General features: G+C 26.5%; 2 protein-coding genes across 6 annotated transcripts in view; one reads left to right on the forward strand and one right to left on the reverse strand.

The window, feature by feature from the left end:
• LOC122524490 (protein kinase C and casein kinase substrate in neurons protein 1) overlaps positions 1-11,450 on the reverse strand; it is a 59,868-nt gene extending 48,418 nt beyond the window's left edge. For 2 of the 3 annotated variants that reach the window (XM_043646803.1, XM_043646801.1), the window contains exon 1: positions 11,064-11,450. The gene's annotated coding sequence lies outside the window, so the exon portion shown is untranslated. The remainder of the gene's footprint in view (positions 1-11,063) is intronic. The other variant, XM_043646804.1, reaches the window with a different exon arrangement.
• An 891-nt stretch (positions 11,451-12,341) lies between these two features.
• LOC122524167 (RING finger protein 121) lies at positions 12,342-16,954 on the forward strand. Of its 3 annotated transcripts, none has more exons than XM_043646267.1 (8): positions 12,342-12,462; positions 12,734-12,768; positions 12,892-13,033; positions 13,125-13,279; positions 13,369-13,597; positions 13,665-13,900; positions 13,987-14,103; positions 16,820-16,954. In XM_043646267.1, the coding sequence occupies exons 1-8, from the start codon at positions 12,436-12,438 to the stop codon at positions 16,887-16,889; spliced, it is 1,011 nt and encodes a 336-aa protein (XP_043502202.1). In that variant the 5' UTR covers positions 12,342-12,435; the 3' UTR covers positions 16,890-16,954. The 3 variants fall into 3 exon arrangements, with proteins under 3 accessions (XP_043502202.1, XP_043502204.1, XP_043502205.1); XM_043646269.1 differs by lacking the exon at positions 16,820-16,954 and adding an exon at positions 14,182-15,290; XM_043646270.1 differs by lacking the exon at positions 16,820-16,954 and having other exon boundaries at positions 13,987-15,290.
• Positions 16,955-25,069: the final 8,115 nt, after the last annotated feature.

A 25,069-nucleotide genomic window follows, 5' to 3' on the forward strand; every position in this document is an offset into this window, starting at 1 on the left:
TCTTTTTTTTAAATTCTTCACTCGAAGTGATTTGATCTTTGGTTGTTCTCCTTTTTTTCTCTTGCGGTAAACCCACGACCAAGTTTTACACGTTAGCCTATTTTTGTTACACGAGTTATTCATCCGCGTAGGTAATTTAACGAATAATCAATAATTTAGAATTAAATATATAAACAAAAAAAGAAAAATCGAAAAACAATGAACATTAATACTTAGATATAATTCGGTGCCTTGAGCGTAGATTAAATGTTTTTAAAAATGGCACCGAATTAATTTCTATGTCCTAATATAGAATACAAGTAAAAAAAGAAACGACACAAATGATCAATAATAATCGTGTTTAGTTATCGAACAGATGAACAAATTTTACAAAAAAAAAAAAAACAAAACAAAAAGAAAAAATTGAAATAACAATTGAACATTATACTTAGATATTAATTCGGTGCCTTGAACGTATATTAAATTGTTTTTAAAATGGCACCGAAGTATTTCTATGTCATGAATAAAAATACAAGTTAAAAAAAGAAACGACACAAATGATCAATAATATCGTGCTTAGTTATTCGAACAGATGAACAAATTTTACAAAAAAAAAAAAAAAACAAAAAGAAAAAAATCGAAATAACAATTGAACATTAATACTTAGATATTAATTCGGTGCCTTGAACGTATATTAAATTGTTTTTAAAAATGGCACCGAATTAATTTCTATGTCCTAAATATAAAAATACAAGTTAAAAAAAAGAAACTACACAAATGAACAACAATATCGTGCTTAGTTATTCGAACAGATGAACAAATTTTACAAAACAAAAAAAAAAACACACAAAAAGAAAAAAATCGAAATAATTTAACTTAATACTTAGATATTAATTCGGTGCCTTGAACGTATATTAAATTTTTTAAAATGGCACCGAATTAATTTCTATGTCGTAAATAAAATACAGTTAAAAAAAAAGAAAACGACACAAATGATCAACAATATCGTGCTTAGTTATTCGAACAGATGAACAAATTTTACAAAAAAAAAAAAAAAAAAACAAAAGAAGAAATCGAAATAACAATTGAACATTAATACTTAGATATTAATTCGGTGCCTCGAACGTATATTAAATTGTTTTTAAAAATGGCACCGAATTAATTTCTATGTCATGAATATAAAAATACAAGTTAAAAAAAAAGAAACGACACAAATGATCAACAATATCGTGCTTAGTTATTCGAACAAACGAACACAAATTTTACAAATTTTAAAAAAACAAACAGAGAGAGAGAGAGAAAGGAAGAAAGTTTGTTTTCTTAACTTTCTTTGAAAAATTATTCTTTGAAAAAACTATGAAATTAAAGATTTATTTCTTCGTAAAAATATAAATGTAGTTTACATTGTACAGTTTCTCTTATACGGGACGTTTGTTTTTAAAACTCACAATGGAAAAAAGAAGAAGAAGAAGAAGAAAAAAGAAAACGTGGAACAAAAATAACCAGGCGGAGTTTCGAATGACTTCGAAGGGTTTCTACATATTTACCTGCTACCCTTCTGTCCTACAAAGGCTCGGGATGTAAAAGAGTCTTTGATATCGATTTCTTAGCCCAAGGTCTTACCTCGAAATATTTTGTCGTCAAGTCGTGAGAAAATCTGGGACTGATAAGAGAGAGAGAGAAGAATAATAAATAAAAAATATTTTAATCTAAAGTTTCGATTTTTTTGAAAGATTGGAAAAAAATTAGAAATGTTCAAACATCTCGTGAACGTTTATTATTTCATTGTTTAACGAGAGATTTGTTTAATATATTTTATTAATATTATATATTTAATAAATATTACATTCGTTACAATTTAATGCAAATAATGTTGAAATAAACAAATAGATAAAAAAAAAAATAATACAAAATTATTATCATTAATATTAAAATTAGAATTATTTGTAAAATAAAAATAGAATAAAGTGGAATGTTAATAGAAACATTTTTAAAACCAACTGTAATACGTATTACTATTAACAGCACGTAAATACTTGTTATAATTATTTCAAAATAATCTTTTGTTTATCTTTCCAAACAGGAAAAAAATAAAAAAAAATAAAACGAAGTCACAATAACAAAGATGCACTTTCGTGTTCATTTATTAATCGGACGAGCAATCGTGGTTCTATCATTCGATGGATTTTCCAGAAAATGAATAGGAAATATAACGTGGGTATTTTTTGATTTGACCATCGGACATTTAATTTCCTGAATTCTTCGTCAAAAGTCATATTCGCTTCGGTTATTTATACTTATTGATCGACGAGAATGCCATCACACGGTGTGTAAAGCTTCATATTCCGCGGATTTTATATATACCTGTGTTAACATGTGTATGTGTGTATGTGTGTGCGTAAATATATGAGAATGGTGTGCCAGTAAGATAGATAATAACTGTATACGTAATAGTCACTATGTAGGTCGTACGAATCACTATGATAACCACATTCTTATGCTGTACTAAATCTAAGAAAGATGATACTCATATTCTAATGATTTATTAATGATTACAAGATATTACCTTAACACATATTCCAACAACGCATTAATATTAATCCTACTAATAATTTATCATCCAACTGGTCGAATTACAATTGTATAATTAAATACGAATAATAATGCAATTATAAATATAATAAAATAATCTTTGATTAAATTAAAAAAATGAAAAAAAAAGAATTATGATATAAAATATCAATAAATTAATACTAATTTTAAAATTCTTATTACAGTGTTAATATTAATCATATTGATAGTTTATATATAATAATTTATTCATTAATTGGTCAAATTACATTTGTATAATTAAATACGAATAATAATGCAATTATAAATATAATAAAATAATTTTTAATTAAATTAAAAAAAAAGAAAATTATGATATGAAATATCAATAAATTAATACTAATTTTAAAATTCTTATTACAGTGTTAACCTTAATCCTATTGATAGTTTATATATAATAATTTATCATCCAACTGGTCGAATTACATTTGTATAATTAAATACGAATAATAATGCAATTATAAATACAATAAAATAATTTTTAATTAATTAAAAAAAAAAAAGAATTATGATATAAAATATCAATAAATTAATACTAATTTTAAAATTCTTATTACAGTGTTAACCTTAATCCTATTGATAGTTTATATATAAAAATTTATCCATTAATTGGTCAAATTACATTTGTATAATTAAATACGAATAATGCAATAAATACAATAAATAATTTTTAATTAATTAAAAAAAAAAAGAATTATGATATAAAATATCAATAAATTAATACTAATTTTAAAATTCTTATTACAGTGTTAACCTTAATCCTATTGATAGTTTATATATAATAATTTATCTATTAATTGGTCAAATTACATTTGTATAATTAAATACGAATAATAATGCAATTATAAATATAATAAAATAATTTTTAATTAAATTAAAAAAAAAAAAAGAATTATGATATGAAATATCAATAAATTAATACTAATTTTAAATCATTTGACCAACTATTGTGATTTATTATTATTAATATTTTTATTACAGTGTTAACCTTAATCCTATTGATAGTTTATATATAATAATTTATCCATTAATTGGTCAAATTACATTTGTATAATAAATAGTATAATATTTGGTTAAATTAAAAAAAAAAAATAATTGTGTGATATCGAATATAGCAATAAATTAATATTAATTTAGAAAGAAATCGTTTTGATCAATCATATTATATTTGATGTTCAGTTTTTGATCGATTTTGTTGTTTTTTGTTCATATTGAACACACGGATGAACGGTCGATTTAATTTATGTTGGATTTGAAATTGATCCGTAACGATAAATGCACATTATACTTTCTCGGTTGGTTTAGAGATTCAAGGTGCGGTGTAATGAAATTAAAGTTTTAAACTGAAAGAGTGCGATAAACGTCGGTTGCACTTGCTCGCGAAACTTAACGATGCATAAATCCGCATGAAAAGAAATAAACACGAAAGAAAGAAAGAAAGAAAGAAGAAGAAGAAGGAAAAAAGATAATAAAAAATAAAAAAAAATATTAAGGCCATCATTTCTCTTATCTACCTGAGTATTTGAAATTCTTACTTAAATACGGTAACCAAGTTCTTTCATAGGTGAAGTTTACGTTTCACGTATATTCAAAATGATCACTGTTGAAAAACATATATATTGTAATTTATTTGTTAATAAGTTAGTATATAAAATGATTACGTACGCGTTAATTATTAATTATGATAGTAATCACGTTCTCATTTCATATGAAAGTTTTTACAAATATAATCAAATCAAATTAACAGATCATTTTCGACGTGGATCGTGATATTACTGTATTACGTTGAAAGACCGGAAATGACGAACGGCAGTTATGCGTCATCTTAAAAGATTGTATACGTAAAAGTAGTCATCCTTTCACTTCGCGAGGTTCCTGGGATTTTTCTTATTTTATCTCATGTCAGAGAAAAAGAAACCGTACACATATATATACATATATATATCTTCGTTACTGTGTTTAAATTTTAATTAACGTTAAAGTAAACGAAAAACCTAGGTGGATGCGTTTTTTGTTGTTTAGTATTCGTAATTTAAATTGCATAAACATGTAATAAATTTTCTCCAAGATCCATTAAGAATAAAAATCAGTAGAAAAATCTTACGAACGATCTCGAAACGTGTCATCTTTATATTCGAAAAGAGAAATTTCACAATATTGAGGTTGACTATCCGTGGTGATCCAATTTTGTCGTAGCAATACGAAGATCTTACTTACTTTCCACGATCGAAAGGCTCTCGTTTGAAGTTACCGACATGAAACCAAGATGATAGGAATTTTATCAAGAATCTAACATATATATATGTGTATATATATATATGTGTGTGTGTGTGTGTGTGTTGAGTATATTCTAGGGATAAGTAAGTACTAACTTAAACGATTATAAAAATTACTTATAATACTTTCTATAACTTTTTGTATGTTAAAGAACTGTAGAAAATATAACTGTAAAGAAACATTTGAAACAGCTGTTTAGTTTGTGATATATAATTTAATATAATACGAATGTTTTTGAAATAATGTTAGGAGTAACCTGTTAACATCAAAATATATATTCTATAACATTAATGTATAATTAAATATAAATATAGATTATTATTACTATTCATTATTTTTATTTATTTTTCTAATTAAAACATTTGCAATAATTAATTATTTGAGATACGATAAATCAACATTTGATATAATAATATTATTATTATTCCTTTCTTTCCTTTTTCCTTTATTTTTTTAATATAATTTTAATATTATAAACATAGAAAAAAATGTATATAAATAAATAAAAAACAAATCGTACACGTTGTTAATGTAATATGAACTACTTATTGTTAGATTGGTATATCTTTTAAAAATAATATTTCACTTTAATTTGAAATGACATACAAATAAATTCCGTTAAGAATCTTGGAAAATATTTGAATATAAAAATTGTTGTAGAAAATATTTGGAAATAATGTTAGGAGTAACCTGTTAACATCAAAATATATATTCTATAACATTGATGTATAATTAAATATAAATATAGATTATTATTACTATTAATTATTTTTATTTATTTTTCTAATTAAAACATTTGCAATAATTAATTATTTGAGATATGATAAATCAACATTTGTTAATAATTATTATTATTCCTTTCTTTTCTTTTTCCATTTTTTTAATATAATTTTAATTATAAACATAGAAAAAATATATATAAATAAATAAAAAACAAATCGTGCACGTTGTTTAATGTAATATGGATGAACCACTTATTATTAAATTGGTATATCTTTTAAAATAATATTTCACTTTAATTTTAAATGACGTACAAATAAATTCCGTTAAGAATCTTGGAAAATATTTGAATATAAAATTGTTGTAGAAATAACAACGAAACGTAATATTGTCTCAGGAGCTGTGTAGAGTAGCTTTAGGAGCCACAGTTTTCCCACCAGTTGGTATAATATACGTATTTACAGTAAATACAGCATCCCTTCTTCTTCTTCTTCTCTCTTTCTCTAATAAGCAGCTACTCTCAGTTAAAAAAAAAAAGAGAAAAAAAAAAAGAAAGAAAGAAAGAAAAAGTAAGAAATAAAAAAATAGCAATTCCTGTTTAGCCGTCAAACGTGATACGCGTCAATGATCGCTAACCAGACATCTCGAAGATCGGATCTCGACTGGATCCTATAATCTAAGCTTGACTCATACCCAAGAAATTTCTCTACGAAATATTATTCTCTTACATACACGTACACGTACACACATATACACCTATACACACGTATTCAAAAAATCGTGAGAGGAAAATAGTTGTAGTCAGAATTTACGTGAAAAACGTTGGAACTTTTAGAAAAAAGGGGAAACTGTGAAAGGAAAAGGAAAAAAAGAAAAAAGAAATAAAATTAACCAAAGGGACAAAACACGTTAAGTCTAAGAATATATATACATATATATATATGCAAAAGAATAGCCAATGGTTACTTGACATATCCGTTATGTGTTAAGCTAACTAATTACGAGTGATAAAAAAAAAACGAAGCGCATCCTTGAATGCCTTAGCACTTTACAAGCTACTTATTATTATCCTTCTCTTGTAACTCGCTATGAATATATTTATTATTTCTTTTTTTTTTAACTCTATCTTTCTAAAATATTTATTGCGTTTATACCATTCGTGGATTATAATGTTTTCAATTAAAATTCGTATTATACGTTTTTAACGCAACGATGTTTTATCTTTAAAAGATACGATCGAATTTTTATATACTAGAAAAATAAATAAAGAATATATATTTAAAATTAAAATATAATATAAAACATATTCGTAATTATCTCTAATGCATTTAATATAACTTTTAATATTACATTTAATAAACATAGAAGAAAAAAAATAAATAAATATAAATAAATAAAAAAAACAAATCGTGTGCACACGTTGTGTTAATGCAATATGGATGAACCACTTATCGTTAGATTGATATAATTAGTACAATTCTAATATTAGAAAAAGTAAATGAATATACATAAAAAAAAAGAAATAATTTGTAAAAATATAAAAACAAATCGTAGATCTTCTCCATTTGAAAAAACAAATTTAAATTCGTGCATTTGTGTTCGTATTAAAATTTAAACACTCGAAAGATGAGCAATTTAAATACTGGATAGAAACTCAAAAAAAAAAAAAAAAAATTATAGATAACATAGCACTAAACTATAATAATCATTTGCAGTCAAATTTTTATTTCTAATTATAATTTGAACGTTTGAACGATAATGCGAACTTTTGTAGATCTTTAATGACTAACAAAACGATAGCGTTCAGTTCAAGTCGACGAAATCATAGATATACATAAATATATGAGTTGGCACGACCTTCTAATAATGAATATATAATACAAACAAATTATAGAGTATTTCACTCTCATTCTTACACATGCACACATACACACACACTTTCTCTCTCTCTCCCTCTCTCTCTCTCTCTCTCTCTCTTTCATTCTCTTATTCTTCTATTCGTAAAGCTTGTATATTATTGTTAGATAATACCGAATATATTATTTTACAATTTTCTTCTATTTATAATGAAATTTGATTTAATTTATATCGAAAATAATGAATGTTACATCATAATATATCGTACTTTTATACATGTATAGAAATTCTAAAAATATAACGTTGTGTTTTACAATTTTCTTCTATACATTCTTCCCATTTATGTTAAACTTTTTTCTTCTATTTATATTGAACAATGTTACACTATATATAACACGTTGTATATACGTGCACGTATATAAATGCATCATTACATTTCTTTTCGTATTCTTAAAATGGAAGCTTGGACAAGTAACAGAGTTACCGAACGTTACTACTACTACTATCGGGGAAAAAACTGTTGAAAAATTCAACCTGGAGTTGCAAGAAAAATCGAGGACACGATGTACTTACGTAGAAGCTTTTATAAAAAAAAAAAGAAAAAAAATAGAAAAAGTTTTGTCGAACGTGGGAGAAAAGTCACCTAGCCATGCGTAAAGTCCAACGATGATGAGAGTTAATCCGCTTCTTTGCACAATGCACGCGTCCTCGTCATCAACAGGTTGACGAATACACCTGTACTAGCGCGTATACTCGTTGATCCAGACTTTTTCAACTAATTTTTTGTTTTTCTTCATCGTTTATTTCTTTTATCTAACACAGCGTGTTTACGTTTTCGTTATATTATCTCTGTTGTTTTGACTCATTCTCTCGTTATCGGCAAGTTAATTAATACACTCGCAGGTATATTAACGTGTATATAGGGTGTATCAGATTTTTCTTTTGATGCTATTTTTAATAACATTTTTTTAAATCTTAAGATTATTATCGAATAATTTCATATTATAATTTTAATATTACAATTAATTCAATTATTATTGAAATTACGCGAAACCAAAAGAAATATTTTGTATTGATCGAAATTATAATGTTAAATTTTGAATGACAAATTTTCCATTCCAAATTTAGAATTGAGCGAGACTCGATCGATCGTGATCAATTTGATTATTAATAGTTTTAAAATAGATTAAGAAAATTGTGTGTAGAATATACACGTATCTTGAAAAGAGGATAGAGAAACGATTCTCGTACGTAGACCATTGCATTCGTGGAAGACGAGATAACACGTAGCACAACCGAGTAGGAATTGGCAATGGCAGAGTAGAGCTTGGGAGTGAAAACATGGTGAGAGTAGAACCAAAACTTGGACACTAGCCAATACAGAATACAACATCCGAATCTACGAGCAAGCAGGAGAACTTTACACCTACCAAGTTTCCTGACTCTAAAATTGAGTTTGTAGACCCTTCCAATGCAACTCAATGGAAATTATGCAATTATTCAATGCTTTAGTATTTTATATTAATATATTCATTAATTATTTATTCTCTCTCTCTCTTCATTGGATTGGTTCATAATTATAATACCTGAATAATATTAATCTTTTATTTTTTTAATAAATAATTTATGTACATTATTTAGTAAATTATTAACAAACCCAATGGAAGCACAAATGTTTTTCATTTATAAATTCATGATTGTGATTGAATACAAAAATATTTTTCCATCGATCAATTTTGTTTATGTTTAAGATTATGTGTAACGCATTATGAACGATTATGCATTCGAGTAATCATGATACAACAATGCAATATTATTCGTTACGTTAATATGCACATTGCACATGTTAAAATGAAAAGTAAACGGAGTTACGTGTCACGTCTTTTTATATTCTATTTCAACGCCAGTAAGGAATGCCGTTTTGCGAAGGTATTTTCTTGCCAACACGGAAAATATGTGTTTGTGTGTATATATATATATACTCTGGATATATAATCAATATAATAAGAATTCAATATAATGTGTATAAATAAATAAATGTATAAGTGTATATATGTTTGAGAAAAGAAAAATTATATCATCCGAAGAAAGTTCAATAAAATGGCGGTATTACATAATCTATAAATAAATCAATTTCTATTATTTATATTTAATGAAATCAAATATGAAGTAATTTAATATCTCACGTTATTATATATGTTTTTATACGGTATATAAGTAAATGTTAAAAATGAAAACTTTATATTATTTATACACATACGAAATAAAAATACAATTACTCTAAAAAAGCTTTTAAAAATGGCAGTATTGTATATAATCGATCAACTTGTAATATTTATATAAAATAAAATAATATAAATATACTAACTTTTATACACAAAGTATATATTGTATTTTATAAATAAACCAAAAATAAAAACTATTATTATTTATAAATATATAAAAATAAAAATATACGACGATCCTAAGAAAGTTGAATAAAATGGCGTTATTACATAATTCATAATCGATCAATATCTTTTTTTATTAAATAATATCCAAGATAAAATCATACGAAAGAAATTAGTTTCCTATGTACATATTCATTTATATATTATATATATATACGAAAAATGAAAGGGTATGAGATCGGAGACAGATAGAATGCAACAGATAAACGTGATCTACGGATTCGATATTGGATCTAACGATAAGATGGAATATTGGAAAGATAGTAAAATTATTGACCATCTCCTTTTAGTTTTATCTCGTTTAAAAGGTACTTTCACGGTCACACCGGTTAGACTAAATATTTTCGATCTGTGCCAACGAACTAGATAAGAAGACTACCTGTTAAATCCTACAACACAAATTCAACTCTTCTTATTTCTATTTAAAAACGAAGATTTTTTTGTTGTCAAATTTCACCAAATCAAAAATACCAATCATCAAAATAAATAAGAAAGTAACATACTTTTTACAATCTTAGAAACAGGAGAAATAAAGAAATAATAATAAACATAGCGTTGTGTTGTATGTAAGAAATAAAATTGTTTAAATTTAAGACCCGCGAAAATGATGTGTTTTGTTTTTTTTTTTTTTTTTTTGAATTTCTTACATACGTGAACATCGTTGCGCGTCGTATTCTACGTAATCACAGCTAACCTCAGTCGATTCGAGAAACACAGAGGGATTTACGTAAACAGATTCTAAAAAAAAAAAAGAAAATACCAAAAAATTAACGCGTCGAATAAATTGAAAATAATATATAACAAAATGATAATCTCGTTAGATAAACTAAAATTTGTATTTATGTAAATCGTTAAAAACTGTAGGCGTGCATCTAGGAGAGGAAAGTAATATCTTTAAAAGGAAATAAATGTAATTTGATCCGTGATTCGTCACGGGTGCGTGTCGTATGTTTCTCTACGTAGAACAGTTTGTTGTATACACGCATCGATGCGTATGGTAGGATTTAAAAATGATGTTTAATTTATCGTGCTAGTTAAAAGTTGTAACGTAAGTAATTGAAGATGCGTGCATATGTGCATTTTAACGTAAGAATTATTAGAATATTTAAGAAATAAATAATAACCATTAAAAATCGTTAGATTTATTTTTCTATATCTTTTGTTACTTACTGAAAGTAATTCCTCGAGGCTGATGATGATCCTTTTTCTTCTTCCTTTTCTACTACCTCTTCTTCTACTTCTTCTTCTACTTCTTCTTCTTTTTCTTCTTAGGTTGATATTCTTCCTAAGCGTCTTCCTAAACTTAATCTAAAATTGTAAACCACGTGTCCAGAAGGAAACCAATCACGCACTACTTCAGGCACACTTTAACACTAAACTCCCGAACTCTTGTAACACACCGGCTGACACTTATCTCTCGCGCGTATTTTACAGCAATGGAATCCGTCTCTTTACGTCGCGCCTTCTCACTCAATAAACGGTACAAGCGCTCATGTCGCTCCTTCACGAAATGAGTTACCAGCTTCCCTCTCTGGTCTCCACCGATGGGCGTGGTTTAACTACCGTCAAAGACCGAACATCTACGAAGAAATACGAACGAGTTCGAGATCAGCGCCACTCTCGTTATCGATACGTAACTATGCCGGCTCGATTTTTCATATGGCGCGATATTTCAAAACATCTGTCAATGAATATTTAATAAGAAAGTCTTTTATTGCACGATGATTTTAAATTAATTATTATGTATATTTTAATTTTATGATGCTTATTATATTAGTTGTTTTAACACAGTTGTTGATACAAGTCTTATTTGAAAATTCTCAATATAATGGCAACTTTTATTACAATCTTTAAATGTTTTTTACTGATATTATATAAGAAAGAAATATATTCAATATTATCATAAATGAATATTCTGTTACATATATGTAAAATATTTGTGCACTTTAAATAATATTTCATTACATAAGAATTGTTAAAAAGTTAAATCACGTTTTATTCATAATAGATGATTTAAATGATTTCTCATTTTTTATTAATTGTTTTACTTTAATAATTATAAAAAAAGCTTACACAACTTGTACAAACCTTCGTTTACAAATTTATTCTTAAAATTATTATTAAAAATTAATATTAATGTAAGTCTTATTAATTACAACACAATGTACTTTTTTATAAAGTCAATATGGCTGTCCTTCTTTAAGGTGGGAATTTAAGATACAACATTAGTCATTTAAATGTATACATTTAAAATTTGTAAGAATAATAAAATATCATTAAAAAATTTGTATATATTTAAATAAATATAATAAATAACATATGTTACATTCGATCTTTAATTGTTTTATTGTGCAAATATTTATTTAAAATATAATAGATACCTAAATCAAAATAATTAATGATTATTTTTTTATTATATATATGAGTTAGTCTCCACGTCACAGTGTGAATTGCACCTTAACATGTGTTACACAGCGTCGAGTGCATTATGTCAGTTCGTTGAATTCTATTTTTCCATTGTTAAGTGAAAATATTATTAAAGATGGATATCCATATAATGCCAAATAAAGTATGTATACATTTTTGCATTAAATTCATATTGCAATAAGTTAAAAATAATGATTTAAATTTAAACATATATTAAGACAAGAAATCTAACCTCTTAAAACGCATGAGAAACATAAAATGTACATTGTTATTGTTATTATATTTTATTTCCTAGTGGAAATAAAATTTGTACGCTTGCAATTAATTTATTTAAAAAAGTTAAAATTCAATTAGTAATTTATATGCATGAAATTGTAATGTTTTTTAATAAATAATATATTTTATTTGTTTAGAGCGAAGCGGATATGACTCCAGAAGAAAAATGGAGGTAAATTATTATTAATAATATAAATATATTATTGATTGTAATAAATAAGTTTTTAGTTCGCTTTGTTTATTTACTATCTATAATAAAGATATTTAGTCTGAGTAATTAAATAATCTTTTATAGAGCGGATCATATAAAGCTGCACAAGCAGCATCAAGGTCATGAATCGATGCATGCAGAAATGGTACTAATATTACTAGGAACATTAATGATAACACAATTTAGTTTAATTGAATGGAAAAAGAGACATTTTAAATCATATCAGGTAAAATAAACGTACGTCTTAATAATATTAGACATAGTTTTGATATTCTTGACACAATAAAAATGAATGCGTATTTGTTATTTTTGTTTAGTTAATAACGTTGATAGTTATGTGGCTAGTCCCGTTTGGTTTAAGTCTTATTAATCGCTGGTGGAGATTTATTTTTCTCTGGTTAGTATCATCATGTATAACAGGACTCGTAGTAAGAAAAGCAATTCAGAAACCGATACAAGGTACAACTCCTAGGTACGCGTTTTCAAATAATAAATTTAGTTTTATTATATTTACAATAATTGAATGATAAATTAATAATATTTTTATTTTTTTTTTTACAGATTAGTGTATAAATGGTTTTACTTCGTTTATAAGCTTAGTTACGTTTTGGGTTTAATTGGATATGTTATAATGTTAGCAACATTTTTTGGTTTAAATATTGTATTTGATGCGAAGCCAGCAGTTTGGATTGATTATGGAGTACTTTTCTTATTTTATGGCCTTTATTTTGGGGTTTTAGGAAGAGATGTTGCTGAAATATGTGCCGATAAAATGGCTTCACACGTTGGGGTGAGTAGTCAGTTGAATTAAATGATGACTTTCTAACGACGCTTATAAAAATTAATATAATTTACAGTATTATACTCCAGGCAGTATGCCAACAAGGACTTTGGAGCCAGGAGTATGCGCAGTATGTGGGAACAGATTATTAGTTTCTGAACATGAAGAAGGTGTTATTGAAAACACGTACAAACTTAGCTGCGAACATGTCTTTCATGAGTTTTGTATCAGAGGTTGGTGCATCGTTGGGAAAAAGCAGACATGTCCTTACTGCAAGGAAAAAGTAGATCTGAAAAAAATGTTCCGCAATCCGTATCCTTTTACATAAAATTTCCTTTACATTCTACTATATCTATTATGTTATGTATATGCCATAACAACCTTAATGATGTTTAAAGATGGGAACGACCACACGTATTGTATGGTCAATTATTGGATTGGATAAGGTGGTTGGTTGGATGGCAACCACTAATTCTGTTCCTAGTGCAAGGTATCAATTGGGCTTTGGGCCTCGAGTAAGTAAAGTCATAATTGAGTCGAATTGGTTATACTCCAAAAAGGAGTACTACAATAAAAGAAAATCATTATTTGAGGATTTAGAATAGTCATACTCAACCTGTGGCCTGCCAAGATTTAATGTGCAGCTCAAGACGCACAGTCAAGAATTTAAATTTATCTACGTTAAAGTAAATAATCTTGGAATTATGGCAACAATTCATTGACGATTAAATAGGCACAGACGACAATTATATAATTGCCTTCACTTTCCAGGCAATTCGCTCTGCCAGAACAAATGTGGTACTATTTTATAACATAAACTGTGGCATGTATGAATGAACAATTCAGATTTTTAGGTGTTTTTCTTTTTTTTTTTCAATAAGATCTTGTTTTACGTGACACCAATGTTGTGGTCCACTTAATGTAGTGAACAAATATATGTGGTTCAAGAAAACAAGTGGTTGAGTATGGCTGATTTAGAATATGAACGTGCTTTTATATTTGTGTATGCAGTTATTTATTATTATATTTGTTATTGGAACATCTACATTTTGCTAAGGATATACGAATGTCCTGTTTAAACGATCACCACACACATTGGTGACATAGTATTATACTTATTTGTATATTTACATATATACATTTTCGTATATGTATATTGTATATATACCTTTGACTATGTATTATATATACATATATCTCTACGTACATTGCGTTAAATGTCAACGCCTGTATTCAGGAATGGAGAAAGAACTCTGAGGTGCTTTGTTATAAATATCTTATTCTTTCTAGCACTTTAAAAAAAAAAATATAATTAAACTAGTATACCAAATTTAGACGCTAATGAAAAATTAAAAAATAATATATAAAATTTTATATTTAAATTTTATATTTAAATTTTTTATGCAACTTCTTGGAAAAAACATTTTCTTAGATAACAATATGGTATTTTATAGAAAGACACGAAGTTAGATAAATTTCTAGTCGTTTCACATATATTTCTAGACAGGATATTTCTAAAATCTTGGAAACAGTGCGTAACGCAATACTTGAAAAAAGAAAAAACAGAACCATAATGTCTAGAGGTATCGATAATATTTTTGTAAAATTTGCCTGCGCACGTGGTACTTCGTCGATCCCATCTACATATATTTCAAAAGCGGTATTTTATTAGCAATTAAATACACATTCCTCGATAAAAGTACACGCGGTGCTCCTTATACTTTTTCATGTTCCAAATAGTTTGCGAGGATTCTAATGATAATAGAAATAAATGTTTAACGCTTATAAATTATTACTCCTTGCAAACTATATAATAATAATAATAATAATAATAATAATAATGATAATAACAATAATAATAATAACAATAATAATAATAATCTAGTTTTGATTTAGATTACATATATATAAATATATAAATACTTACCATGTTGGTTAGATAAAAATATAAATGCGCTGCTGTTGTTCTTATAAGATTATTTAAAATTTTAGTCAAATTTTGTCGATGTTATGATTAACGAATTGTGTGTGATACTTTTTCTCTCCAAAAAAAAAGATATTAATTATTCAATGATTTAGAAGATAGTTTTCATTTATCTTTACAATTTAAATGAGAATATTATATATTCGATCGTTTCAAATAGCAAAATGATACTTCTAAGTAGTGCAATTCAATGATGATCGTTTTCATAGTTAATCTTGCACCGGTAAATCTATTACACTTATTGCACAATTTAGCAGTTTTTTCACTTCTCCATCTTATTTCGACTACATATTATTATTACATACAATTAATAATGCAAATATGCGATGATTGTTTACTTAGTCGAAATTTTGTATTGATTGAACGTAAATTATACTGACGTTTTGATTATACGAAATCGGTGCATCGATTAGTTACTTAAACGTATCAGCACATTTGTTATTTATTTTTTAATCTTTCACCGTCATACTTATTTACTTTTCGTGGGAAATTTAGGTATTATTCGCCAAATAATCACCGGTACGATTGTAGATATTATTTTAGGGTGAGAAAATATAATATATAATATATATATATCACACACACACATTTGGGTATGATTTAAAAATGAGAAAAAAAAAATACGATTTAAGCGCGACAAACAAGTGTTTCTTCCATCTGTCTTTTTTCTCACAACAATTAACAGGATATAATAATATATTGACTGTAAATAAGTTGAGAAGGGTTTAAACGAAAAAGAAAAAAAAAAAAAAAGAAAAGAAAAGAAAAAAGAAAATTGTAATAAATGGAAAGACTTGTCCAAAGCAAATTACTTCGTAATAAAAGTTATGTACAAAAGCAGAGTATATTGTGGAGTATTAATCCTAAAAGAAAAACAAAAAATTAAAAACAAAAAATAAAGAAAAAAAAATCCCCTCGTTTTTTCTTTTTTTTACGTTTTTTCTTAAATTATCTCAAAGTTTTTCTATTTTGTTTGTTGTAATTTAATTTATTTCTTTATTTATTTTTTTTCAAATTTAATTAGGATAATACTTTGCCAATTAATTTGAACTTTTACGTTTACGTTGCGATATTGTTTTTATTTTTTTTTTTATTTCATTTATTTTTTCTTTTTCTTTGGAACACACTTGGATAAAAAAAAAATATTTTATTCGTCGAATCCGATTTAAAAAAAAAAAAAAAAAAAAAAAAAAGAAAAGAAATAATTAGTGATAAATTTTTGTTATCTTTTTCATCGTTTTTTACAGACCATTGGGAGGAGCGAGTCATCCGCCGATAGCAAGCAACGTAACTACGGTTAAAGCGGTCGTTCAATGATCTGTTAAATGTACAAACAATTGTATGCTCTATAAATTTTGTAATAAACATACCAATACGTGTGAGATGTATGTATGTACGGGCCGTTGTTCCAGGAGATTTTTTTCTAAATTTCACAAACATGTTTCTATAATTGAAATAATAATAAAAAAGAAAAAAAGAAAAGCAAAATAATTATTCATACAAACACGAATTTGGAATATGTAATTTTACGTTATTAATTAAAACAAAATTGTTATTAATGTTGTACCGTGTATATTATTTGAGAAATTTCTGTAAAATGGCCGACGAAATGTATTCTTTTCGAATTATCGCGATAAAACAAAATTCTAAATTTTAATAATCGATAGGAAAATTGTTTTTTTTAGAATTATTATGATGATCTAGTAAAAGGAAAATGATTAATTTTTTATCTAAATGTCGATAAATATTGCGTTCTGTTGGGCTAATATGTCGTTAATTATAGTATAATTAATATAATTTAAATAATTATCCTAATTAATATATACATATATATATATATATAAAATTATGTTATAAATAATTTATTATTTTATTATGTTACAAATTTAAAATTCAACTTAGGAACTGTTTTTTGGCAATTCAATAATTTATACGAATCATAGGAATTATATTAAAAGCGTAATATTTCTGTATTATTATTATTATTCTGGTTATTAAAGATACCATTTACTTATCGTTGTTAAATGTTACCAATAGATTTTAATTTACATTATACAAATTTATCTAAATTCCTTATTGAATTATTTTAATGATAATAACAACAAGTTTATGAATTTTAGCAAAAACCTCCCCTATGGAACACCTTATGTGCATGCATATATACACAAGTATGAATGATGTAAGACTGATAATAGAAAATATAATAAGGATTGCGGTACCTGAGACGTCGAAAAGTTATTTTCTTGAACGTATTCAGGAAGTTTTGTGTAGAGATTTTTTAAATAATTGAAAAAGAAACAAAAAATACGTATATATAAATAAATAAATAAATAGAAATATAGAGAAATAATGTGAGAGAGTGTGAAAGTAATGATAACAACTTGTCGTTTAATGTTACTAAAAGACTTTTTAATTATTTTTCCTTTCAAATAGTAGTTCGTTAGAAAAAACAACTTTCATCATCACATCGTCGCGTTCTTGTAGGTACTTTTTCTTTCATTTTCTTTCTTTTTTTTTTTTAATCAGATTTGCGACGGATCCGTTCTAAGGACGCTTTCATTTCAAAGTTTTATTCTTTATTATTTTTATTTCTTTATTTATCTCCACTCGTATTATATCTTTTCATTTTTTCTCTTCTTTTCTTTATACACGCTTAATCTAATGTTCATTTTGTATAATTAAAAATTTTGTTCAATTCAATGAGAAGAAAAATATAATTTATATAGCAAAATAGGAGAGTAAGAGAAAATAATTATTTTTTAGATATGTTTATGTGTGAGAGAGAAGAGATATAATTAGAAGGGGTGGTTGTGGTAGTGGTGGTGGTGGTGGTAGTTTCAAACGAGTAATTATGATAACATTTAGGAACAATATATATTTATAAAAGACCTTACGACGGATCCGACGAATAATTTACAAAAGTATTGGCTTGCCAGAAAAATTCCGTGCCGATTTACGCGAATTTAAATTCGCGATTTATTATATTCTTGCATTTTTGAATTTTCTTTACAAATTGGCACGAACTTTTCTGGTAATCCAATAATTATAATGGATTTATTTCTTTTTTTTCTTTGTGTGTGAATAAATAGAAATATTTTTGCTAGATTAACGGGGGAAGGGTTAAGGGTTGAGAGTGAAGGGTTAGGAGTAGTAGCTCAAGACGTCACGAAACGATGGGATAATTAGGATTAGGTTTAGGTTTAGACATTCACAAACACTAGGAAATTTTATAGATATATTTATTGAGTACTTAGCGTGTAAGAGTATAGAATATATGTACCTTATTGTTAAATATCATTACACGGTAATATGTATATATATATATATATGTGTGTGTGTATGTGTGTGTGGGGAGGGAGGTGTGTGTGTATATATATAATAATGTAGTTCTTATAAAATAAACCTCGCGCGTTGAACACGAACACGTACAACAACGTGCTGCACATGCGTGCCCATATGTGTGTGTATGTATTTCTTTTCTTTTTTTTTTTAGGTACGTGTAAGATGCGAGTATGAGTGTGTGTTAGAGTATTTTACGTGTCTTCTTTCACGTGTGTGTTTTTCATTGAAAGAGTATATTTACACAATGATCGCAATTATCATCATATTTACAAATTCTTTCTTTTTTTTTGTTTTCTCAACTTCTCATCTCTCCTGCCATTTTCTTTCCTTTTATTCGTTCTTCCTCTTCCTTTCTTCCTTCCTTCCTTCCTTCCTTCCTTCCTTTCTTCTTTCCTATTTCATTTGCATAATTATTAAATTATTTAATGAAAAAGAAAAATAATAAAAATCTACAGACGAACGGGCGAACGAGCCGGACGAAACGAGGATTGAACGAACACGTAAAATGAATTTTTATTAAACGATCATCTCGTTTCAATCTAATTTTCTGCACTCTATTTTATCACCTTCCAAGTCTTTCCTTTTATTTTATTTTATTTTTTAAATTTTAAATTATCATCCCGTCTTTACTTTTATTTTATTTTCATTCTTTTAAAATAGTTCGATTTTTTCCTTAAACCGGCTCACAACGCACGAATTACGAAATCTGGAGGATACTCTTTAAACATTTCTTTTTTTTCTTTTTCTTTTTTTTTTTTTCTTACACATTTTTCCTCATATATATTTTTAAAAAAGAATTTATTTTTTTTTTATATAAAAAGGATTTTAGAGTCAGAGACGACCTCCACGATTTTTTATTATTTTTATTTTCTTCATCCTATTATCATTAATAATAATATATCATTGTGCCAATTTTTTAAAATGAGAATATTATCGCATAATTTTCTTTTTTTTTCTTTTACGTTTATTTCTATCCCTCTACCCCTCTCCCCTCAGTCCCAACCCCCTAACATCACCGTCTTTATACGCACGAATCCGTTCACGAAGCAAAATATAAATCTTTCGTTCGTCGCTTCTTCTTTTCATTCTTTCTTTTTTTTCCTTTGTTTGTTTGTTTATTTGTTTTATGTACAAAATTAAACGTGTGTCACGTGACCGCGACAAAGCGTTACACGGTCGGAACAAGTGTCTCTTGTTTCTCTCTCTCTCTCTCTCCTTCTCATTCTCATTCTTTTTCTCGTAATATTATTTTGTTTGTTTGTTTTAAATTACCTCTAGCGAGGAGGACACATATTTTCTTCCCTTCGGATTAGCATCCTTTTTTTTTTTTTTTTACTTTTATTTTTTACGGTATCTTTTTATTTTTCTTTTATACTTTTAGAAAAGCGCACAACTTTCTTTCTTTCCCCTTCCACGATATTTATCGTTAACACAATTTTGTATATATATTAATATATATATATATATGTGTATATATATGTTATTTATTTATTTATATGTAGTACACTTGCACACTCATACGCGTACATATTTGATACACTTTCTTCACACACGCGTAAATTCTTTCTTTCATTCTATTCTTTTATTTTTTTTTCTCATACATACTCGCATGCACACATACACACGCACGCACACACATCACGCACTATATTAATCTTTCTAAAACATATTTCTTCACTTTTCTCTCTCTCTCTCTCTCTTTTTTATTCTTCCTCGCAGAACAGGCTTCTTTTCGGTATTACTTTTAAAGACAACATACACGATAGTTTAAGAAGTATTGCTTTTTTTTCTTAGTCGCCATTTGCCGACACCCGCTTTTTCTCCTTCCTCATGCGAAGATACGTTAAACACATTATTTTTCTTATTTTAATATTCCATATTTTATATGTTTATTTGTTTTATTTATTTTTGAATCATATATCGTCAAATTATTATACTTCGCGAGAGGAATTAGGAAATGTGGGATGAGGGCCCACAGCAGCGTAACAATAATAAAAGTTTATTCGAGCTTCCTTCCTACGCGAGACCGCCATCTTTGTTCGTAATCGTCGTAATTTATCATATCGTTTTTTTAACATTGTCAATTCGATCGATTTTCTTTTTTTTTTTTTCCCTTTCAATTCCGAGCGAGAAGAAGAAGAAGAAGAAGAAGAAGAATAAGAAGAAGACGAAGACGAAGGGGAAAGGGCGAGAGATCATCAATCGGGGTTTCATTAATATTTTTCTTTTTTTTCTTTTATAATTATTTCCCGTTCCTTGCTTTTATTTATCTTTATATGTGTGTTCGGTTTTAAAATATTTCTCTCCTGAAACCTCGCTCCTTATTTATAATACGACGTTAGTGCGCAAGCGCGAAAGGAAGCGACGACGTGCTTAAGCGTTTAAAGTTAAACTCGATTACACAAAGGGGTGGGGGGGCAGCCGCCATTTTACATTATCGTCTTCTTTCTTTTCTTTTTGCTTTCTTGTAATATTTTTTCTTTCTTTTTCCTCTTGTTTTTTATTTTTGTCCCTATTTTAAATTTCCTTCCTTTCTTTTCTTTTCTTTTTTTGTTTTTTGTTTTATTTTTTTTAAGGTTAATTTAAACGTCTTGTCGTGTGATTTTATTTCTCCCTATATTTGAATTTCTTTTCTTTTCCTTTTTCTCTCTCCCCGTTTTTTACGTATCGATTCGCGCAATATTAGCGAGTGTACACGTAGAAAACTACATTATTTTTCTTCTTCTGTACTTTTTTTCCCCTTTTTTTCTTTTTTTTTTCTTTTACGAGCCTTTTCGCGTACAACGTGTTTGCTTTTTCTTAACATTTCACTTTTTGCATTCTTTATTCTTTTTTTATCATTTAATTATCGTTATCAATTATTATTATTATTATTATTATTATTATTATTATTATTATTACTATCTTTATTACTAGTATTATTATTTTACTATTTATTATTATTATTATTATTATTATTATTATTATTATTATTATTATTATGTTTGTTATATTTTGCCGGATTTTATTTGGAAAAAAAGAAATTAGTATGTCGGAAAAATTCTTTATTAATTAATTCTCGAAATAATATTAATGATCGGCAACGTCGTTTTAAAATTGAAAAATTATTTTGAGAAGAGAAGTGAGATTAGAAAATTCGAATCACAGTTGTTCGCGCGCGTGACGCTATAGTTTTGCGTACGTCTTTTCTCCTTTTTTTTTTTTTTTTAATAATAATTTAATAAGTTTATACGAGTGTAAATATGTAACTTCCGTTTGTAATTTTTATCGTTTAAATATATGAAGAAAATAATGAATAAATGGAACGAATTTTGTAGAATACAAAAAAATAGAATGACGAAAAATCACGACGATCCTATTAGGGATATTACAAATTTCGATAAAATAGAGATTTTTGAAAAATTAAAATGTCTTTTTTTCTTTTCTTTTATGTTTTTCATTTAACGCCAAACCTATCAACAGTATTTCTTTTTTTTTTATCGTTACCGGTCGAACGATCCGGTTTTTAAGAAAAGTTTGCGTGAGTGCAGTTTGTTAATGGTTAAATTAATTTGACATTATGGTATAAATAATAAATAAAACAAAATGTTTGTGTATAATAATAAAATAATATTTATAATTATAATTATAAAGTAATGTGTCAAACGAATAAAAAGTAATAACATTCGATGAAAAAAAAAAAAAAGATATTAAAATTAAAATTAAATACCGATCATTTGACCGGTCGTGATATTTAAAACTAAAAATTTATGTATACACAATTATATCGTAACCGGTCAATTGAACCGATCTTTAACAAAAGTTATATCTCGTTTCTATTTTTATAAATAAATGCAGATAATAGCACAATAATTTGGTACTGGCTTAAATAATAAATAAAACAATTTATATTTAATAATATAATAATAATGATAATAATAATAATAACAATAACAACAACAATAATAATAATAATATAATAATAATACTAATAGTAATAATAATAAAACAATATAAATATAATTAAAATTATTAAAAATAAAAGAAAATAAACCAATAAATGCGAAATATTAAAAAAAACTCAAATTAATTTTTGAATTCTTCAAACCGGTCATTCGATTGGTCCTGTGATACGTTTAGTGTTAAATTAGAGGTCTCCATTTTTGCGTTAGGGTCGCTTGCATGATCCTTCGTCGTTTAAAAAATTATTCTTACTCTTTTCATTTTTTCTTAACTTTTTTTAAATATTTTCTTTCTTCCTTTATTTTTTTTTTCTCTCTTAAGATGCAAAAGATATTTTTACCGGCATTCTGTCTATGCACAACGGATATGTACAATGGGCGTATCTTTTATCAATCATTTCTTTTTTTTTTTTAATAAGGTTCATTAGGCATACTCATTTTTTCATCTTCTTTCATTCTTTCTTTCTTCGCGTATTAATTTTTTTACCTTTTTGTCTTTTATCTTGTTAATTAAATTGCTCACCTTTCACGTTGACTCGTCAAACTATTTATTATTATAGTTACGTACGCTGCAGTTATGATTATGTATACTTTTTCATTTTGTTTAATTATTTATTTATTTATTTAGTTTATTATTATTATTATTATTATTTTAATATTATTTTAATATTATTATTATAATACACCTACGTGGAGAACACAACGTGGCACATTAGCACGTTGGCTCGTTGCATTTTTTTTCTTTCTTTCTTTCTTTCTTTCTTCCTTTCTTTCTTTCTTTCTTTCTCTCTCACTTTTTCTCTTCCCCCATTTTTTCCTCTATTACAATTATACATATTATGCAGAGTTATACTTTTTTTCTTTTATTTTATTTTACTTTATTTATATTTTCTTTTCTTTACTTTCTATGCTCAGTTACTTTATTTTTTTTTTCATTTGATCAAAATCACGGAGTCATCGAGCTACGTTATACATGTTTATTTATTTTATTTTATTTTATTTTTTTTTGCTTGTTTTTGTTTTGTTTTAATAATACTTTTCGTTTTTTTACTCTTCGAACTTCATTACTCGATACTTGATAAACAACGACAATGTTCAGTTAATATTATTTACAAAGTAGTACATATGTACGTGTGTTTTGTATGTGTTTTATTATTATTATTATATTATTATATTATTATTATATTATTATTATTAAATCATTTATATTTATTTATTTCTTTTTCATTTGGAGTGGGGCGGGGAGGTGGTGGTGGTGGTGGTGGTTGGTGGTTGGTGGAATAGGAGACAGTGGATGAGTCTTTTTCTCACAATGAAGGATTTTCGCAAAAGGGTGGTGGATTGGAACGAGGACAAATTGTTTTATATGTATATATATATATTATTAAGGGTAGGGGGAATGGGTGGGGTTTAGGGGGGAAAAAGGGAGGACGATCCCACAGATACGTGGGGACGACTACACAGGACCTCTTCGACGACACAATTCAAAAAATAATTTCTCATTTTTAGTAGAAAGATAGGCGGGGTATTTTCATATAATAATTATTAATATTAACCATTATCAGATCTTTCATTATCACTATATATTATTATTATTATTATTATTATTATTATTCTTATTCCTTATTCCTATTCTTATTATTCTTATTATTCTAATCCTCATTATTATCCTTACTATATATCATATCGTTTTATTATTATACTTATCATCTTCATCATCATAATCGCCATCTCATCATCATTATCATCCTCATCATCATTATTATTATTATTATTATTATTAATAATATTTAATTATTATTATATAATTAGCATAATTTTTATTATATTTATTTCATTTCTCCTGGACAATATTTTTTCATCTTGACCGTGTCCCTTTCTTCCCCCTTCCTTATCCCTACTTCCAACCCCAATTCCTACCCACCACCCGTTAGAACGTTACAGAGAAGGGAACTCGTGTTTTAATCGTTTAAAAAAACGATCATCCCATTCGGTTCTTATTTTTCTATCATCCTAACGTATTTCATTAATAATCTATAGAAACTATTTACACCTTTAATAACGACGAATTTTAAGTGAAAACACATTTCCATTTTTTCTTACATTAGCGCAGTTTAGTGTTAACGTTTTATACGATTTTGACGAGACGGGAACGCATGCGTGACGGGTACGGTACGGGTGCGGGCGGAGAGTCAGATTAAAATCGTTTTTCTT

This window comes from Polistes fuscatus, unplaced genomic scaffold (assembly GCF_010416935.1).
Source record: "Polistes fuscatus isolate 324 unplaced genomic scaffold, CU_Pfus_HIC Scaffold7, whole genome shotgun sequence".
Taxonomy (NCBI): Eukaryota; Metazoa; Arthropoda; class Insecta; order Hymenoptera; family Vespidae; genus Polistes; species Polistes fuscatus.